Source organism: Coturnix japonica, chromosome 10 (genome assembly GCF_001577835.2).
Source record: "Coturnix japonica isolate 7356 chromosome 10, Coturnix japonica 2.1, whole genome shotgun sequence".
Classification (NCBI taxonomy): Eukaryota; Metazoa; Chordata; class Aves; order Galliformes; family Phasianidae; genus Coturnix; species Coturnix japonica.
In genome coordinates, this window is record NC_029525.1 from 18,249,399 (window position 1) to 18,269,283 (window position 19,885).

The window sequence follows — 19,885 nt, forward strand, 5'->3', positions numbered from 1 at the left end:
GCTGCCCCATTTCACTGCAGCCAAAATTAGCTCCACTCACAGTGTGTTTATGATCAGCAGCTGCTTCCCGTCACTCAGGTGACTGGAATGACCACCACCTGCGTGCCAGCACACCTTCAGCCCCCAGCCCTGGTGGGCTCCTCACCTCTGGGGAGGAGGAGGGTGGTCTCAGCCCCGTCCAGGGCCCCCCACAACCTCAGGGCAGCAGGACACATAGCACAGGCAGCGGAGCTGGTTTGCATAGTTCTGAACATTTAATAACTCAGTCTCTCTAGCGTTATATCCACATCCATTAAATTAAAAACGGGCTCAGGAGGCAGCTCCCGGCTGATTAAATTACAAGAAAAAATTACTGTGCACCAAAAAGTTATTATAGAAAAATAGTCCTGTGGCCCCCCGCCAGCAGCTCCGTCCATGGGCCGGGGTTGGCATGGGGCAGGCAGGAGCCCGTGCCACAGCCTGGTGTGCAGTGGCGGTGGACGGCAAAGGGGCGGGTGGCACCGACCCCCACCATGCAGGGAGTGGGTTGAGGGTGGGGGGGTGCCGGGGGCTCTGGAGGGGAGCAGAACGGATTGTCACCAAGTGGGGGAAAGGCACATAGGGGCTGGGGCGGTGGGGCCATGGCTGCCAGCACAGCAGGCTCTGCCCAGCCCCTGCAGGGTGCAGGCAGAGCCGGGCACAGAGGGCACCAGCGCTGCCCAACAGACCCAGCAGCACCGGCAGCCCTGCCCAGGACAGAACAGGGGCTGCTGCTGAGCAGAGGGCCCTCCCCGCACTGAGAGCTCAGCCTTGGGCACAGGGGAAGGCGCTGCCGTGCCCACAGCCTCCATCACTGGGCTCCGATCCGTGCTGCAGGTGGCCGTGATGGGACAGGCAGCAGTGGGCAAGGAGGTAGGGGGCTGAGGCCTGGCCATTATTGCTGTTGAAGGGCACGGGTGGAGGCAGACAGGCCCTGGGGAGCCTCAGGTAGCCCAGTCAGGGCAACGCCAACAAGGGCGCCCGGCCCCAACCCCTGCAGCCACATGTGGCCCCCAGCAACCGCCGGGGTAAAGCCGCAGGGTAAGGAATGCAGCTGCCAGCACAGAGCCAGCGCCAGGGATCTGGCCACACACCAGCACAGGGCACAGCATGGACACGAGGCTGTGAGAGATGGTCTGGGACGGGGACAGCTCAGGGCTGAGGACGGTACCAGCAGTGGGGGGCCCAGAATGCCACGGAGGGGGACGGGGGCAGAGTCCAGGCCCCTCGGCCTCGCCTGCCCCGGCTCCGCAGTGCCAGGAGGAGGAGGGAGGGGCGGAGGGCTCATCAAAGGGCACTTTGGTCTCTGATGAAGGCAGTCCTCTCGTTGTGCACTTCACACTCCTCAACGTCCGACTCCGAAGGGCCCTCTTCCTGCCAGATGTCGGAGGGCAGCCCCTTGTAGGAGATGATGCCGCTGTCCAGAGCGTAGACCTTCACTCCCCGCAGGCTGAACCCAGAGCGCACTTGCAGCACCAGGAAGACGGTGATGAAGATGACGACGATCAGAACGCAGCTGAGGCTGGCGATGAGAACAAGTGGGTTGGCTGGAGGGGGAGCCTCGGGCTGCCCCTCACCCTCCACCAGAGCGGGGGATGCTCGGCTGCTCTGCGTCTGGTGGGAGCAGGAGAGGTCCAAGCTGCTGAAGTGGGAGTGCGCGGGGCAGGTCAGGCATTGGTTGGGGCCAGGCCCTGTGCAGGTGGCGCAGGAGGGGTGGCAGGGCAGGCAGAGCTGGGCTGCGATGGGCTCCATGCTGTTCTCCAGGCTGTAGTGTGTGTTCTGCACGCCAGGTGCGAAGCCAGGGGGGCAGCGCTTCAGGCAGCTCTTCTGATGCAGGTAGTATCCCTCTTCACAGACTGCAGGAGAGAAGGGTCAGCATGGAGGGGTCACCTGCACACCCACCCTGCCATGGGAACCTGCACTCACCCACACAGGTCTGGCTGGGGGTCAGGGTCTTGCAGCCGCTGCTCTCCAGCTGGTTGGAGAGCCCAGGGGGGTCAGTGGCCGTCCCATACAGCACCAGCGTGAACTTGGTCAGCGTTCCTGGAATAACATGGGGTGAGCAACAGCAGTGCACCTGTGGACCTCATACAGGGAGGGCAGGCACCAACACCACCACAGGCTGCACAGGGGCTGCGGGGACACCACCATGAACAAGTACAGACAGGGTTGTAGCAGACAGGCCACCTCAGAGTCCCCCCAGACCCATAGCAGCTCTGTCCCCTCCCCAGCCCAGTCACTGCACAGCACCAGGTGCCAGCAGGGCACAGGCCCCGCTCCCACTGCTGCAGCGAGGCGGTGCCACCAGCCCTACCGTAGTTGTTGGCATCGCTAGTGTTCTCAATCTCCAGCAGCCACTCCCCAGAGGGGTCCTCGTCCCATGAGTGCGTCGTCATGAAGGCCCAGTCATTGAAGCCATCAGCTGAGTAGTCATGGGGCCTGGGAGAGAAGGGAGTGTGGGTGATACAGCCGGCCATCGGCTGCCAGCTGTCAGCCATCCCACTGCCCAGATACTGACCTGGCAGCCAGGAGGGTAGAGCGGGTGCCCATGGGGCTGACGAGGTGGATGGCCAGATCCCCCCGCCGGTTATAGGACAGTGTCAGCCGGGCCTGAGCATGCTCCAGCCGGCTGATGTAGTTGGCCTTCCCCAGGCAGGCGTCAACCTTCCGCCGCACCTCCAGGCGCTTCCCGATGTCCCTGCCAAGGAACAGAGCGAACCCAGCGCCCCCAGTGAGGCTGAGGCAGAGCACGGGGCTCCACGTGTCCCCAGGAGCTCCCAGCTGCCCTCCAGCTCCGCAATAAGTGGTGGAGCAGGAGATAATCCCGGGGCAGCTGACAGCCTCCCTCCACCTCCAGGATGGGGCCAGCAGCAGGCAACCAAGCAGCACATCCCAACTCCCAGGAAACCAGGGGCAAGGAGGGTTTTGCTCTGCTGAGCACGCGTTGAATTGCACTCTGTGCCAGCTGTGAATGGGGCCTTTCTTCAGCAGCCAGGGGCCAGCTCCACCCCTGCACGGCACGGCCAGGGATGGACAGGCACGGCCCGCCATGGCCTGCAGCTCAGCAGCCCTGCTGCTGGCACAGGACACGGCCACACGGGGTGGGGATGGGCAGGGATGGGGCTGGCGCCTGCCCACAGGGCCCAGACCCAGGGGAGCAGGGCAGGGCAGCAGCACAGACAGGACCTATCCCCCCCCAGCCCAGGGCCTGCCCCCCAGGCCTGGCACCGCCGTGTCCGCAGTCGGGACTCGGCAGATGCTGTGCTGAGGCAGTGGCCAAGCAGGAGTAAAAGGAGCTTCTGTCTGACCCCTGAAAGCCCCTCTGTCTGGTGATGACTTGCATTGGCTGCTCCCAAAACCACGGCGTCCCAGCCCAGCAGCCTACTGGCTGCATCCTGCCCAGCCTGGCTGTAGCGGTTGGTATCCAGAGCAGTTCTGTGCTCCCCAGCCCTGCCCAGCAGCAGAACCCAGCACCCTCCCGTTCCCTGCTGGGTGCTGAGTGCCTCCGTGGCTCCTGCACAGGGCCGCGCATGGGGCAGATGCCAGGCAGTGCCCGCATGGGCTCCCCAGCACTCACTTGGGCTCCGTGAGGATGTCGACGACACATTTCCTCTGAGGTCCCACTGTGATCCACTTCCTGGCCAGGCTTACCATGGCCCCGGCGTCCAGCAGGCCGTAGCCGTAGGAGTGGCTGACTGTGGGGACAGCAGGTCAGTGCTGCACCCTGAGGCCTCCTGAACCGCAGGGCTGTGGTGGGCACCCAGCCCCTGCCCCCCGGTACCTTTGCGGCCAACGCCGTTGGTGACCCAGTCATTGGCATTGAGGTGAGCTGGCTTCGAGGTCTGCACCACCAGGTGCTGCATGTCCCTCCACGTTAGGTTCTTGCTGCAGGGAGACGTGAGGCTTAGGAACCAGCACGAGGCACCCCTGCAGCCCCCAGCCTGGCCCCGCTCCATGCCCAGCCTTACTTTGCCTCCAGGGCAAGAGCAATGATCCCAGCAGCAAGAGGTGCAGATGCTGACGTCCCCGTGTGCGATTCGGTGCACTTCTGCCTCAGGTCAGTTGTCACCTGCAAGGAAAGGACCCGCTCAGCTGGTGCCATGCCCCCCAGTCCTTCCCATGCACCCCGACCCCACAGCCCCTCAGGGCACTCACAATCTGCTTCTCATTCTGGTTGCCACTACTGTAGGTGGTGGCGAGGGTGGAGGAGCAGGCCTCGCTGTACCAGGGTACGTTGCCATACTGCGTGGTGCTGCTGATGGACAGCGTGTAGATGCTGTTGGTGTAACCATCACAGTTGCAGCTGTCGTGTTCACGGCCCCCATTTCCGGATGCCCAGACAAAGATGGAGCCCAGCCCCCCGCGTCCCTGACAACAAAGGCAGAGTGAGCCCTGGTGCCCGTGCAGCACGCAGCTCATGGCACACCGAGCACCACAGGGCATGGCCGGCAGCTGGGACCCAGCGAGAGGCACGGCACTCCCAGCTGATGCGGCGGGATGCGGACACAGGAGCTGCCCCAGATGGCACCGGTGTCGGAGGCACTGCAGCATTGGTTGTCCCAGGATCAGATGTCCTTCTCTGCTCAGAAGTCACCCAGGCTGGCCGCAGGGTTGTGTGTAACTCACAGCACCCTGCAGCCCCATGGCAGCTACGCAGAGTGCTACTGAGTGCCACGGTTCTGCTCACAGTGCGTGGGGCAATGCTGGTGCCATGTGGGGATCTGCCAGCAACATGCCCACATTTCCATGTGGGGAATCCCAGGCAGAACACAGCATAGGGCTGCACCACAGCCATGCTGAGGCTGAGCTGACAGCTGGGGACAGTGGGGAAGGACAGGTGGTGGCAGGGGTGAGGTGAGCGGCAGAGCCAGGCAGGGCCCAGCGGGGCTCCAGGGAGGGACTGCTCCACTTCACGTGAGCTTTCAGAGCACAGAGAACAGGGCAGCTCCAGTGAGAGGAGCACCCTGAGCAGGAGGGGCCCTGACTCAAAGCTGTAGTGCAGGAAGAACCAGAAAAACCAACAGAGCCTGATCCCGAAGATGGGCCAGGAGACAGCTCACAGCAGGAAGGCCGTCACAACATGAGAGGCCCGAGGAAGCAGGAGCCGAGCTGGCCCCAGGAAACCAGCACTCACCTGGCTGACCCCTCGGAAGAAAGCCTCCTCTGCCAGCCGGGCTGGGCCATCCACTGTCTTGCCATCGTCCTCAGGGCCCCAGCTGGCACTGTAGATGTGGATGTGGTTGGGATTGAGGCCCAGGGAATGGGCCTCCACTGCATCCGTCACCTCCCCATCCAGCATGCGCACGCCTGGGGCAAGAGAGCAGACATCACGGGTGGCCACGCACCACAGAGAAGAGGTGCTGCCAGCAAGGGCTCTCAGTGCCGCTGGAGCTGCAGGCTGTTGCAGGCCGCCCTGGCAGCAACACTAAGGGAGCAGACACCTGCTGCAGGCTCTGCTCCTGATGCAGGACAAGGTGGCACCCACCTCCAATCCGGGCATTGTAAGCCACGCCAACGCCACAGATCCCATTGTTTGCTACAGCTGCGACTTCCCCAGCGCATCGAGTGCCATGCCTGCAGTTAGAACAGCACCAAGCACTCAGGTGGGCAGTGAAGAGCATGGTGCTGAACACCAGCTGCAGATGGAGGGGTTGGCACCCAGACTGTCTCCCTTCCCCCAAATGGGGTGGCTGACCAAGCCCAACCCATAGAGATGGGCACTGCAGAGCTGTGTCTGCTCTGCTCTGGGGAGGAGCACAGCACAATCTGTGCTAGCTCTGGGTAGCCCCAAAGGATATTACTGGTGTCAGAAAATGAGGGGGGGTTCTGCATTGGGCATCACCCCCACACCCTCCCGAAATCCACAAGGGCCAGTGCTGCCCACTGAGAACTGGCTATACCTGGACTCTGCCATCCTCACCTGTTGTCATTCATCTGTGTGTAACGGGGCTGTGGGTCTGGGTCCTGGTCATTGACATCAAAGCTTGCCCCTGGATCCTGGAAGGCAGACCTGGCAGTCAGAAGTGCCTGCCTTGGCCAGCAAGTCCCACCTCCCCAGTGTCATGCTGGTACCATGTGCCCCAGTGCCAAACTGAGTCAGGGTGCAGGCTTCTGACTTGTCCCTGTTGCTGTCCACTACATGCCCCCATGGCATGCATGAACCCTGCACCTGCACCATGCAGCTCTGGGGTTTCATTGAGCAGGTACCAGCCCAGCACAGGCTCCTGTGCACCACCCAGGGATTGCCCCACACTTACGTAGTTGGCCTCCAGGTCAGGGTGGTTCTTCTCAATGCCATCATCCAGGATGGAAACCACAATGCCCTTGCCCGTGTAACCCTGCTCCCAGGCCTGACGCACGTTCAGGTCCCGCTGGTTTGTGTTGTACTGCAGAAGGAAGTCCTGACACTGTCAGCCATGCCCAACTGCCGACGCTGTGATGGGCATCACAGACAAGAGCAGGTGCCACCTCCACACCCCTCACTCCACACTCACCAGGTACCACTGCTGCGGGAACTTGGGGTCTGTGGGCTCCATGAAAATGTCTCGCTTGGTCCTGCGCTTTGCCACCTGCTGCTCAAGCCAGTGCACCTGGTGCAGAGAGGGCATGAGGATCCCCCTGCTCCCACCGCCCTCCTTGTGCCCAGAAAGCAGCCAACAGTGCCAGCGCTGCAGCATTCCAACCAGTCAACAGCCCAGGGCCCTCCCGGCCTCCACTGCCCTCAGCCTCATTGCCACAGGCTCTGGCCCAGAGGAGCACACAAGGCAGAGCACCGAGCTCTGCACATTGCTGAGTTTCTGGCAGCCACCACGCTGCACGCCCTGCTGCACTTGGGGCAGGTGGACCGTGTGCGTGCCCAGCCACTGGGCTGCAGCCAGAGCATGGGGATATGCTTCCATCCTGCCACAAAGTCAGGCTGGGAGCCCCAGGCAAGGGGATGGAAAGCCCTCCAGGGGGCTACGGCTGCCCCGTGCCCACAGCAGCTGCAGGCAGCAATGCTGTCTCTACCTCCCTCTGCCCTTGCTGGTAACATGCCAGGCTCCCTGCTCCTGCGGGCAGCCCCCTACCACCTACCTGTGGCTCCCGTGCCAAACGGCTGTGCCAGGGCTGGTGGGGTGAAAGGGAGCGCTTCACCACGCCGCGGTGCTGGAAGTGGTAATAGTCGCCAAAAATCTGGAGCAAAAGAAGCAACAGGATAGATATGAGTGTCCAGCTTTCCCATTCCCCCACTGGCACCCTCAGCTCCAAACACCGATAAGTCTCTAACACTCCAACTAAGCTGCAGCCAGGGCAGGGGAAGCTGAGCCCCAGTTCTTCCTTATGTTTGCCTTAGATAGGGCACTCTCTGAGCACCCAGGAAGCTCTAATTCCTAATCTTTGTATATGTCCCAGGGAGAAGTGTCACTGCCAGCTATGGAGCCATGCAATGCTGTCCCGGCTCAGCCCCCAGATATGAGAGTGTAGCTTAGGCTCAAGGCAGCTACATGGCCACCAGCATGGCCCCAGCTGGCCCAGGATGCCTTCCAGCCTCCCCGCTGGTTATTTTTAAACCTGAAGCCTTGTCCAGTCCCGCCATGTCCTCACCCTTTCCCGCATGTCCTGCAGGCCAAGTGGGCTCTGCTTTCACCCACCCACTGGCAGCCAGGGCATAACCCCAGCGCCCAGACTGCTGAGGACCGAGGTGAGAGGACGATCCTCCCTCTGAGCACCCCAGGCTGCAGCACAGCAGCTTGGTTACCTTTAAGGACAGCCCCAAACACTTATCAGACCTCTGCCAGATGTGTGTCATCATCCTGGCCAGCACACAGCCAGCCTGAGCCAGGCAGTGGTAGGAAGGATGCCCTGCGTGGCCAAGAGGAACCCACAACCCCAAGGCAGCAAACCCCAAGTGCCACACTTCACCCCAAAGCTTCTCAGTGCTCTTCAGGGTGCAGGAACACACCCCAGCACCTGTAGTGGAGCACATTCAACACCCTCCCCCCCCACTCCTGCCTGGAGTCACAGGCAGCAAGACAAGGCCCTGCCCAGGGTGGGGAATCACTCACCCAGCACATCTGGGGTGAGACACCTCTGTGCCAGACTGGCTCCCAACGCCCTCACCCCTCCACAGGAATGAACAGAGCCCCGATTGTTCTGCAAGGAGAGCTTGGCTCTGCCCGGTCACTCGGCTGGATTAGGTCTGCACAGACACTGCGGTGACAGCCAGGAGCTGCCAGCCCACGCGCTGCCATCCTAATCCCCACAGTCCCTGTCCTCAGCAAGGACAGCACTGCCCCCAGCCCCACACAGCCCCGCTGCTCCATGTGCCACGTGTCAGTGCTGATCCTGTGTGAGCAGCGTCAACTCGCACAGCTCACCCCATACAGCCCACGAACGCTCCTTGCCTCTGTCCCACATCCCGCAGACACCGTCCATTTGGTCCTCTGCGAGGCCACTGGCCCCAGGCACACGCCCGCAGACTGTGATCCATTCCCAGCTCCTCCATCCCTGCTGGCCCAGGGGACCACAGTCCCACGGCCACCGCCCAGCCCGGCTCTGCGGGCAGAGGTGGGGCTGGGGCACGGCAGAACAGCACATCTCTGAGGGCAGCACCCAGGCACCCACGGAGGGCAGGGTCCTCCCAGACACAGATCCGGGCCTCTCCCTGGGGCACAGCCATTACAGCCTGCTCCTCCCACCCTCTCCCAGCCGCATCCTGTCCTGCTGCAACAGCACCCAGGGAACAACTTCTGGGGAGCACAGTGTGAGCACTCAGACACCTCCACCAGCTCCCAGTCCCATCCCGCAGCACAGACACCAGGATGGGCTCCAGGGTGGCAGAGACGTGCCCAGACCCACACCTCCAGCTCAGCTGAGCCCACATCTCCCTGCAGGGTCTCTGCTGTGTGCTCTGCTGTGCGTCTGCTCCACCACAGCTGGACACTAGGCAGGCTGGGAGCCAGGGGGCCGAAGGCAGCTCAGCCCTATGTCCCATACTCAGGGGTCTCAGAGGGACCTGGCCCACCAGAATGAGCCCAAATCTCTTCTGGAAGAGCTTGACTTGCACCCTTCCTTCCATCATGCTCATGAAGGACCACGGGCTCCCTGAACAAGCTGCACCCACAGCCATGCCAGGGCCACATTCGGGTGGCAGGACGAGTCATGGCCAGTTGCCATGGCGGTCATCCTCCCACACTCCCAGCAGCTGGATCCCAGCAAGGTCCTGACACCGCAGCCACAAGTTGTGCAACTTCCTCTGGGATTTCACCCCTTGCTTCCTTCCTGCCAGAGCCAGCGTGGCCCAGCCAAGTGCTTGGCCTTGGGAGAGTGGGCTCTGTGTGCAGGGGGCCTCAGTGCTCACCACAGCATCCACACTGTGCCACATGGTGCCAGCAGAACCACGCAGGCTCTGATCTGCCAGCTGCCAGTCCCACCATTCACACCAACCCCACAGCTCCCAACATTCTGACCTGGCCCCGGGGTTCACCCCAGGCTCCATGCGGCAGCACCCAGCTCCCTCCAACCCAATGGCCCCAGAGGGCCTGGCCAATGAGAATGGCACATGACACAGGACAAGGTCGTGTTCCCTGCCCACAGCTCCACAGCCACAGCCAGCCTGAAGAGCTGAGCCCTGGGGAACAGCCAGGACCACGAGGAACACAGTCCCACACACCCCAAGCTCTTCCCACCCAGCTGCAGGGATGGCACTGACACAGCCCCATTCCCACATTAGCTGATGGCAGAGAAAGCTGAGTGTAGCGGGACCTGCTGACACAGGGCTGCTGAAGGGCAGCACAAGGGCTAAGGACACACGGTGCCATCAGACCCTCTGCCCCAGCGGAGCCTGGAGCCGCACTGTGCTCAGCCACATCTCACCTTCAGTAACATATAGCAACCTCAGCACTCCCACTCTGAGATGGGCTTTTCCCCCTTCCACCTCCCACAGGCAGCGCATTCTATGCCATGCTGTCCCCTGCCTGGCCTGCAGCAGAGTGATGGGGAACACCAGCCCCACGGTGAAAGGGGAGCGAGGGACTTACCGGGCCCAGGTTAAGGAATCCATGCTTCCTAGCCAGCCGGTCGGCCTCCAGCGGCCCAGCAGGGACGAGCACAGCCCAGGTGTTGGTGTAAATGCGCTGGGCCAACACCTCTTGGGCCAGGAGAGTGAGGGCAACCACCAGAGTCCAGAGCAGGAGCAGCGAGCAGGGCCTCAGATCCATCAGAGTATCGGGGGTCTTCTACCAGAGCACGAGGTGCAGGCAGTGGCGGCTCCCACGTCAGCGCCCTGCAGCACACCGGGCCCCGCTCTGCCCCGCTGGACCCTGCACAGCCCAGCAGACCATGGGGACGAGGCCGTGACGGTGGCAGGAGGGCGACAGCGGACACAGAGCACCGGGATGGCAGCACGAGCAGCACGACCTGCGGGAGAAAAGGGGGTCAGAACGGGACTGGGCTCTGCCAGCACCACTGCGGCCCACAGCTCAGAGCTACCAGGAGGGCTCTGCAGCGGCACAGAGCTGCTGTTTACCTCACTTATTGCCCAATGTGTACTTAAGCTCTAAGCTCACAACCATGGGAGGCAGAGCGGGAGACGGGCACAGAAAGAGGGGTGGAAATGGAGCCCGTGCTTCCTGCTGCCGCCCAGCACAGACAGGGGACAGGGCACGGGGCAGGGAGCTGCCAGGTGAGCCCCGATGGCTCGTGCCAGGAGGTACAAGATGCTCCAGGTGCTGAGCTGAGGATCTGAGCACCAGCTCCTGGAGGGGGAGCAGCTGTAGCCCCTGTCCCTGAAGGCAGAGACCTCTGGGCACCACGGGGTGGTTCCCTGGGGACACGTGGGGCTCCCAGACAGAAACACACCAGCTGCAGTGGGGAAACAGGACAGCACAAGGAGGAGCAGCAGCAGCAGCCCTCGCCTCAGCTCGCAGCGCCCCGGGCCCAGCAGCTTTGCTAGCAGGAAACAATTTGGCCAACGATGCTGAGTTGCCTGTCACCATCCACAGCTCTGCCCTTCCCCAGGAGCACAACATGGTGACACCGGGGTGACTCATCTCCAAAACAGGGAGGAAACAGGCAGAGGGACCGGGAAAAAGGTGCACCATCACCTCCGGCAGCACCGTGCGGCCAGCGGATACCTGGGGTGCAGGGAGGGCTTAGGAGGAGGCAGAGCGTGAGCGAGGGGCCGGGCAGCGCTGGGGGCCGCAGGCAGCGCCCTCGGCAGCGCACGAAGGAGCCCGGAGCAGCGCGGCAGCCCGACGGCGGGCAGGAGCAGCGGGCCGGGGCTGTGCCACGGCCTAAAGCACCGCTCGCAGCGGGCAGCGCTCCCCGAGCCCCGGCGGACACGAGCAGCGGCCAAAGAGGAGAGGGAGGCACAGCCCGAGGGGGCTCCGCGTGCCGGCGTCCGTCCCCCGCCCCGAGCCACGCACCGGGACGGCTCTCCCCGCCCGGAGTTCTGCCCGCCGCCCCGCAGCGCTCCGTCCGTCCCGGGGCAACGAACGGCGACGCGGCCTCGGGCCCGGAGCGCCCCGCGGGGCTGCGGAGCGGAGCGGAGCGCCGGGACCCGACCGGGCGGATCTCGCCCCGCGGGCGGCGGGGGCGGAGTGCTGCGGGGTGGGGGCGGCGGCGCAGCCCGAGGGGGCTCCTGGTGGCGGCCGCACCTCCGCCTCCTCCCGCCGCCCCCCGAGCCGCCCCCCCCGCCCGGAGCTGTCAGACCCGGCCCGGCCGCCCCCGGCCCTTACCGCGGCGGCGCCGCCCGTCTGTCTGTCCCGTCCCTCCGGTGGCCCGGGCCCTTCTGTCGGTGCCGCCGCGTCACGGCGCGGGGCAACCCCGAGCGCCCGCCCCGGAGCCGGGCCCGGCCCAGGCAGGGGCGGCCGGGGCGGGCGGCGGGGCCGCTTGTTTACCTCGCGCAGCTGTCAGCGCCGCCCGCTCGGCCCCGCTCGGCTCGGCCGCCACGGCGCACCCGGCCCGGCCCGGCACGGCACGGCGCGGCTCGGCCGCCGCTCCGCCGGGCGCCGCCGGATGCCGTCACCGCCGCCCGCCCCGCCCGCCCCGCCACGGCACCGGCGCTGCGGGCCTCGGGGCGGCCCCGCGTGCGGCCCGGCCGGATCCGGAGCGAGGTCGGGGCTCGGACCCGCCGACCGCCTCCCGGGGCCGCGGGGCTCCGAGGGCAGCGGCCGGACGGAGCCGGGCAGCGGAGCCGCCTCGTGCCGGCCGGGATCCCGCGGGGAGCGCTGCCCGAACGCGGAGCGAGGAGCCGCGGGGCCGGTTGTAAAGGAGCGGGAGGCGCCGCGGCATCACTGAGCGTGGAAAAGCCCGGCCGACAGAAGGAGCCTCCGGCCGGTTCTGCTTCCAGGGGAGACCCTTCCGCCCGGGGGTCACACTGCGGCCCCCCGTGCACGGCTGTGCCGGCCGGGAGCAGCGGCAGAGCAGAAAGCAGCGGCCTCGGACTGACCTGGGTGCTCCGTGCTGCACGGGGCTCTGCGGGCACCCGGCGGGAGCAGCCCTTATATCTCCTGACAGAGGAGGAAGTCACCAAGGTACCCATCGCATCGGAGCGGTGGCAGTCGCACAGGAAGCAGTCACCTTGGTTACTGCAATGCTCAGAACAGCACAGAAAATCTGGCACAGGGTCGCTTTCTTCATTAAAGCGGGTTAATGGTGCAGGGCAGCTCCGCTGTGCAGTGCAGCACCAGGCGTGGGCTCCAGGTGAACTCTGCGCAATGCTCCGCATCCACCCCACACCTGCGAGGGCGAGGAGGCCCCACGCAGCCCCTGCTCTGCAGGCCCCCAGAGCCTGCCCCAGCCCTGCCCCGTGGTTTTGCTTCAGGGCCGTGCTGAGGAGCCCGGCTGCAGCCCGTGGGGATGAAACCACGCACGTGGGCCTCGTGACACACCAGAGTGCAGCCAACAAAGGCCTCTTGTCCCACCGCTTATCTCAGCGCTCCGGGGCAGGGGAGCGGGAAGTACCTCTGTGTTGCACAAGCTGTTGGCGTTGGATGCGCACGGCCGCTCCTCCTGCCAAAAATAACACCACGCACCTGGAGGGCCGGCACCTGTGGGAGCACAAACCCTCCTTGTGAGCGTTCCCCTGTTTCAATGGCCTGGATTTGGAGGCCTCAGCACGTCCCAGGCTGTGCCAGCAGCGTGTGGCACAGCAACGTATGCCCCACAATGTCCCAGGCCACACAGCGTCCCATGCCCCCCCCCCATGGAACTACACACAGCAATCAATAGAAACCCACTTTCGTGGAAAATAAGGTCAATGTTTGGCTTTGTGGTTACAGGTTACACAACCGCCAGCTGTGCGATGGCTGCTGGCACTTTGCAGAAGGCAGCACTGCGCCAGGCACCCCCACCTGGGGGTGGGCTCAGAGACACCACTGCGCTGGGAGGAAGCGGGCAGCAGGGCAGGGAGATGGGGTAGGAAGGTCTGCGCGCACACAGAGCTGAGAAAGCCAAAGTGAAGGTAGCGGTGGCAGACGGGACAGCGGCTCAGCCCGGCGGTGCTCACTGAGCGGCCTCAGGGGGAGTGCGGGGAGCCTGGGCTGCCGCGGGGGCTGCGCTGCACGTGGCTGCGGTGGGATGGGAGGCTCTGCCCGCCCCGCACTCCCAGACACAACATCGGGCCGGGGATCCGGCGCTGACCTTGCCCCGCGGTGCAGCCTGCAGACAAACAGCAGCGGCACAACGTGTCTCTGTAACTTTATCTGCCTTCTGCCTTTGTCATCAATTGCCACGAGGCTGCTGAAGTATCACAGCTGCCATCTCCAGCCCCCATCTGCTCTGCAGCCACCCAGGGGAAAGGAAGCCCACCCGATCTGAGTGCGCTGCATGGGTTCTGAGCACACTTTGATTGCAGGACAGGCAGCAGAGCCCACACACTGCCCCCAAAGCCCCCTCACCACGTGCTCTAGCAGGCTGGGGGCATTCTCAGCTGTATCAGCCTGCGTCCCCTGCCCCAGACAGCCCAAACACCGCCTCTGCCACTCCCAGCCCCTCACTCCTGCTGCAGCCGTGTGCGGCTCCGTGGGACACAGGGCAGAGAAGCACACCAAAGGGTCAGGGCTGCTTCTTGTCACCGCATCAAACCCCTGAGGCACAGCATCGAAGCCAGCCAGGAAGCATTTTCCTGTTTGCTGAGGTCTTGAGTTTAGCTTCACCTGATCAGGACACGATGTGCTTTGTGTGCAATTCCTAAGCTTTCCTGTAACCATTGTGCCTAATTGTTTCACTCACTGAGTCATACATTGAAGCTCGCTCCTTGCCATGGTGACACGGGAACCATTAGGTAGGAACACGCTGTGATAACCACACAAAATTGATATCTCAGCTGATGACTGGGAGCGGAGCAGGAGCTGGGCACAGAGCTCTAATTGTCATCGGGACATCAAGGCCAGGAACACCAGGAAGGACTTGCCTACCCCCAAGCACTGCTGCTGCAGGAGCACAAAGCCACCAGTGCCCGAGGCAGCGGGACAACTGCAGCACTGGGGTCTGGCTGCACGCACAGCAGAATCACAGGGACCCTGGAGCGGCCAAAAGCTCTGCCTGGGCCTGCTCAGTGGCAGCTCTTCTCCTGCCACAGCACCAGCAGGGTCAGGCTTACCCAGGAGCTGTTGTGCCCAGGGGACCCACCCTGCCAGCACAAGGGAATGCTGAGGTCAGTCCCCAGGAGCAGGTCTCACTGCCTGGCACCCCCGTGCTGATTTCCCGGAAGATAAAACCTCTTCCCTTCTTTTGGGGAGGCACCGCAGCGCTGCAGACGCGGTTGTGGTGGCTGGTGACCCAGTTTTTCCTGGCTTCAAGAGAAATCTTATCTCCTGTGGTTGGCTGCTACCGCGTGGGCAGCTGCTACGAGTTGGCGCTGGGCTGCTTTCCTGCGAAACCCAACTGGTGTGTGAAGGGCTCTGACGTGAGCAGCAACAGCTGGGGCAGGAAACCTGCCCGCTTCCATGTAGGGGCTGCTCCTGCGGGTAATTCCCTCTGCCCTGGGCCGGTGCTGCGGGAAAGTCCTGGCAGCCAGAGGGCGGGGGACAGCCCGGGGAGAGCCCTGCAGAGCGATGGTAACCGGTAAATTCAGCACCGAGGTACGCCGCGCATTCAGCACGATGGTAACCCGGGCATTCCAAGCACCGATGGGCAACCCGTTTCAGCACCGTGGTAACCCGTATTCAGCACCGATGTAACCCGGTATTCAGCACCGATGGTAACCCGGTATTCAGCACCGATGGTAACCCGGTATTCAGCACCGACACTGAGCGCAGCCTCCAGCCGCAGCCACACGAGCAGCAGGGGCAGGACTCGGCAGCCGGCCCCGGGAATCCCGGGCAGGGACCCGGCGCGGGCCGGGGCTACGTGCGGCCGGCTCCGCAGCACGTCACCACTCCCGAGCCCCGAAGCGATGAGCGGAGAGATCACAGCGGGGCCGATCTGAGCCCTGAGGGGAACCGAGCCCTGAGGGGAACCGCCGCTGCACCGCGACCGGACCGGGCCGAAACCAGCTCCACATCCGGCCACAGGAGCCGGAAATGACCTCCACGCTGAGCGTCACTTCCGGCGGCTTGCGACGGTTCGGCGCGCGTTCACTTCCGGTACGCCGGCGGAAGCGGGAGTTGCAGTTCCGGGTGAGCGGTCGGTCTGTCGGTCTGTCGGTCGGTCGGTGCTGTGAGCGGCTGCGGTTCGTCCCGTCCCGTCCCGCCGCCATGTCGGCCCCCAGCGCTCTCGTGAAGCAGCCGCCCATCCAGTCCACGGCGGGCGCCGTGCCCGTCCGCAATGAGAAGGGTGAGTGCGGGGCGCCGGGAGGGGCGGGGGGCGCGGGCACGGCGGCGGCGTGAATGTTCATGGCATGAATGCACATGGCTGCCCATGGCGCCCTGCTCATGGCCCGGCTGCCCATGGCTGCCCATGGCTGCTCACGGCTGTTCATGGCCCGGCTGCCCATGGCGCCCTGCTCATGGCCCGGCTGCTCATGGCTTCCCGCTGCTGTTCCTCCCGCTGCTGTTCCCCCCCCTCCCGCAGGCGAGCTGTCTATGGAGAAGGTGAAGGTGAAGCGGTACGTGTCGGGGAAGCGGCCCGACTACGCGCCCATGGAATCCTCGGAGGAGGAGGACGAGGAGTTCCAGTTCATCAAGAAGGCGAAGGAGCAGGAGGTGGAGCCCGAGGAGCAGGAGGAGGAGGTCGCCAACGACCCGCGGCTGCGGCGGCTGCAGAACCGCATCACTGAGGACGTGGAGGAGCGGTGAGTGCTCGGCTCCGGGCTCTGCTCCCTCCTCGTGCTCCCCCCCAGCTTTGTGTTTCCGGGCTCCTGAGCACGCAGGGGATGCCTCTTTCCTTCACACGCTTCGTGGTCCCGGGTCTGACTACGGTCTCATTAGAAACAGATCGCAAAGATTTCTCTTCTTTAGTCTCCTTGTGTTCAGAGCTTCGTAGTCGAGTGGACATTTGTTGCAGGCTGGCAAGACACCGCAAAATTGTGGAGCCTGAAGTGGTCGGAGAGAGTGATTCTGAGGTAGAAGGTGAAGCGTGGCGTGTGGAGAGAGAGGACACCAGTGAAGAGGAAGAGGAAGAGATCGATGATGAGGTTCGTTATATTGCTGAGCAGATGTGGCCTGGGAAAGTCCCCTTAGGCCCTGTCTGGAATTCGTGCTTGCAGACACACGTGAACTGTGGTGAGACTGGGTGGATGTTGGGACCTGAGTTAAAGCCAGCTGTGGTGTGACCACAGCCTGTGGGTTATGGGGCACCAGGGAGGTCACCTGCGTTCTGAGGTGTGGGCTTATATAAGCAGTCAACATCATATCATATAAGCTCAACATCATGCTTTTTATATGGAAAAAGGAAGGAAGCGATAGTGGGGCTGGTTGGCTGAGTCTGTGTTTGATGTGTCTCCATTAGGAGATCGAGCGTCGGCGTGGGATGATGCGTCAGAGAGCGCAGGAGAGAAAAACTGAGGAGCTGGAAGTGATGGAGCTGGAAGATGAGGGCAGATCTGGAGAAGAGTCTGAGTCAGAGTCTGAGTACGAGGAGTACACAGACAGCGAGGATGAAATGGAGCCACGTCTCAAACCTGTCTTCATCCGCAAGTAGGTGATAAGGTGATACAGCTGCATGGGCCAAGCACTGCATCAGGGATGGGCAGTGACTGACCTGGTAGGGCATGGCTGGGTACTTCCAACTGGGGACTTTAGGCAGGTACAGCACAACAGAAACCAGGTAGTGTGCTCCAACATGTTCCACAGCCAGTAGCAGGGTCTCCCATCACCTTTGTGCATGTCTGCAGATGTGAGGAGACTGAGTATGGTCGCTCTTGAATGAGCAAAATCAGAAAGGAGAGAGCCTTGGGACTTGGCCCTGCCGTGGGGGGCATAAAGACTAAAAGAGGCTGCAGTGGGAGCAGAGGTCTGCAGTGGCATGTTGAAAGGCTGAAGGCTTTTGTGGTCCCTGCTCACAGGAAGGACCGGATCACAGTTCAGGAGCGAGAAGCAGAAGCCTTGAAGCAGAAGGAGCTAGAACAGGAGGCAAAGAGATTAGCAGAAGAGAGGCGCAAGTACACACTCAAGGTACAGCGGGGCAGACTGGGGCATGCATGTTGGGGCAGCCATTGCAGTGAGCTGAGCTTGGTCTTGGCTTCAGATCGTGGAAGAGGAGGCAAAGAAGGAGCTGGAAGAGAATAAGCGCTCGTTGGCAGCACTTGATGCTCTCGATACAGACGATGAGAATGATGAGGAGGAGTACGAGGCTTGGAAAGTACGTGAGCTGAAGCGCATCAAACGGGATCGTGAAGAACGAGAAGCGTAAGTACTGTCTGCTTAAGGCAGGGGAGGGTCCCTGCAGTCCCAGGCCCTGCAGGACAGCGGGCAGTTGAGGCGTCTCTTTCTCAGTCTTTGTTTTGGCAGCATCAGGAATTTTCTTGAGGTGCTTTACTCCATTATGGAGTCAGTCAACGTATTCGTCAGAAAGTCCCGGGTGGCAGCAGCTGTCCCATCTTGGGAGGGCACTGAGGGATGCAGGGGCTCAGGGTTTCTCTTTTGCCCAGCATGGAGAAAGAGAAGGCAGAGATCGAGCGGATGAGGAACCTGACAGAGGAGGAGCGCCGTGCCGAGCTGCGAGCCAACGGCAAAGTCATCACCAACAAGGCAGTGAAGGGCAAATACAAGTTCCTGCAGAAGTACTACCACCGTGGCGCCTTCTTCATGGTGAGTTCTGCTGCCAGGCCTGGGGCTGCGTGGACCACGTGGCTGTTTTGGGGGAGTTTTCCCTAGTGGTACCCAAGTAAGGGCTGGCCAAGCACACAGGACCAGAGCTGGCCCTCAACAGCAGCGTGCTGCTGAAGTGACTGAGGGGATCTGAGGTGCCTGTCAGGTCTGGCAGGCAGGGTGAGTAAAGACACGAATGCAGTTCGTCAGGGACTTGCTGCATGGAGCAGCAGTCCCAGGACAGCTGGTTCTCGGTAGCTCTTCTCCACTTGTCTTCTACTGACACTTGCTGGAAACTTGCAAGTCAAGCAGGTGTGTCCTTCCTCCGCAGGACGAAGATGAGGAGGTGTACAAGCGGGACTTCAGTGCCCCTACCCTCGAGGACCACTTCAACAAAACTATCCTGCCCAAAGTCATGCAGGTGGGTGTGTGGCAGGTCTGTGCGCTGCCCCAGCTCCACCAGTGCTGCTCAGCTGGGGCTCGTGGGATCGGTGGGATCTCACGAGGGAAGGAGCAGTGACATGATAGGGTCCCCACATCGTACACCAACTGATGCTCACAATCTTTCCTGCCTCCCAGGTCAAGAACTTTGGGCGCTCAGGACGGACAAAGTACACGCACTTGGTAGACCAGGATACCACCTCGTTTGACTCTGCCTGGGGCCAAGAAAGTGCACAGAACACTAAATTCTTCAAGCAGAAAGCAGCAGGCGTGAGGGATGTCTTCGAGAGACCCTCGGCCAAGAAGCGGAAGACCACTTAAGGGAGCAGACAGGAGGGCGTCCTGTGGCTGACTGGGCAGAGAGGCACTGCTTTATCAGCTGCCTGAGAGCCTGGGCAGGAACAGCAGGGACAAAACACCGCACCAGGACTCGTGCCACAATCAGCTGTCCCTCTGGGCCCTTGCACTGCATCCTCCCTGTTAGTTGGTGGCATGATCCATGACCTATACTGCAGAGACTCGGCAGACTCCCATCGCTGGTTCTTGTGGCAGATGACTTCCAGCCATGCTGAGCAGCCTCATGGTCATGTCACCACCCCACCAGCCTGCGAGAGCCTTGGCAGCACCAGAGCAGCTGTACAGAAGCACAGCACCCCCTGCTCCAGCATCCCCACCTTCAGAGGAACTAGCAGACACTTATCCCTGTCTGGTCCACAGTATCTCTCTATTCCTCCTACCTTTCCCCATTGTCATTTTGGATCTTCCTTTGGGTGGGAACAGCTGTGACAGACTCCTAACCCTGTTTTTGCAGGGCTTGGCTTTTCTATCTGTACAGGGGGATGGGATTGTTTTGATTAAAACAATTGTTTTCTTACAAATTTCAGTAGTGGAGTTACCCTGCCCTGGCCAATCACTTCCCCTCACCTCAATAGTGCAGCAACACAACATTAGCAGCAACGGGCCTGAGAAAGGTAAACTGCCAAGGGTGCTGCATCACTTGTGATCAGGGTTCCTGCCCTCACTCAGGAGGCTGAGGGGCAAAGGCGGCAGCAGCTCCTTTCCAGCTGTGCTGCTCTGCCTGCTGCAGTGGGGACAGCATGACAGGAGTTGCTGTCAGGGCAGAGCCACTGTGCTGGAGACCAAAAGCCTGTCCTGGATCAGCCTGACAAGCCATGAGAATCCTGGGTAAGCTCACTGAGCTGCACAAAGGGACCAGCACTCACACTCTAATTACAGGGAACTTGGTGTCACCA

The 19,885-nt window shown here is 62.5% G+C and overlaps 2 protein-coding genes across 3 annotated transcripts; one reads left to right on the top strand and one right to left on the bottom strand.

Moving 5' to 3' along the window:
• Positions 1 to 232: 232 nt before the first annotated feature.
• Positions 233 to 12,472, bottom strand: FURIN (furin, paired basic amino acid cleaving enzyme). Of its 2 annotated transcripts, none has more exons than XM_015873441.2 (16): positions 12,449 to 12,472; positions 10,038 to 10,416; positions 7,093 to 7,191; positions 6,513 to 6,608; positions 6,276 to 6,404; positions 5,939 to 6,015; positions 5,504 to 5,592; positions 5,153 to 5,325; positions 4,174 to 4,386; positions 3,987 to 4,087; positions 3,800 to 3,903; positions 3,596 to 3,713; positions 2,537 to 2,716; positions 2,333 to 2,457; positions 1,945 to 2,061; positions 233 to 1,874 (listed from the first exon to the last, which is right to left on the bottom strand). In XM_015873441.2, the coding sequence occupies exons 2-16, from the start codon at positions 10,215 to 10,217 to the stop codon at positions 1,306 to 1,308; spliced, it is 2,370 nt and encodes a 789-aa protein (XP_015728927.1). In that variant the 5' UTR covers positions 10,218 to 10,416; positions 12,449 to 12,472; the 3' UTR covers positions 233 to 1,305. The 2 variants fall into 2 exon arrangements, with proteins under 2 accessions (XP_015728927.1, XP_015728926.1); XM_015873440.2 differs by lacking the exon at positions 12,449 to 12,472 and adding an exon at positions 11,736 to 11,857.
• A 3,119-nt stretch (positions 12,473 to 15,591) lies between these two features.
• MFAP1 (microfibril associated protein 1) lies at positions 15,592 to 19,515 on the top strand. Its single transcript, XM_015873432.2, has 9 exons — positions 15,592 to 15,777; positions 16,015 to 16,234; positions 16,447 to 16,576; positions 16,891 to 17,078; positions 17,447 to 17,555; positions 17,629 to 17,789; positions 18,032 to 18,191; positions 18,523 to 18,612; positions 18,771 to 19,515. Exons 1-9 carry the CDS (start codon positions 15,699 to 15,701, stop codon positions 18,951 to 18,953), a joined length of 1,320 nt encoding a protein of 439 aa, XP_015728918.1. The 5' UTR covers positions 15,592 to 15,698; the 3' UTR covers positions 18,954 to 19,515.
• Positions 19,516 to 19,885: the final 370 nt, after the last annotated feature.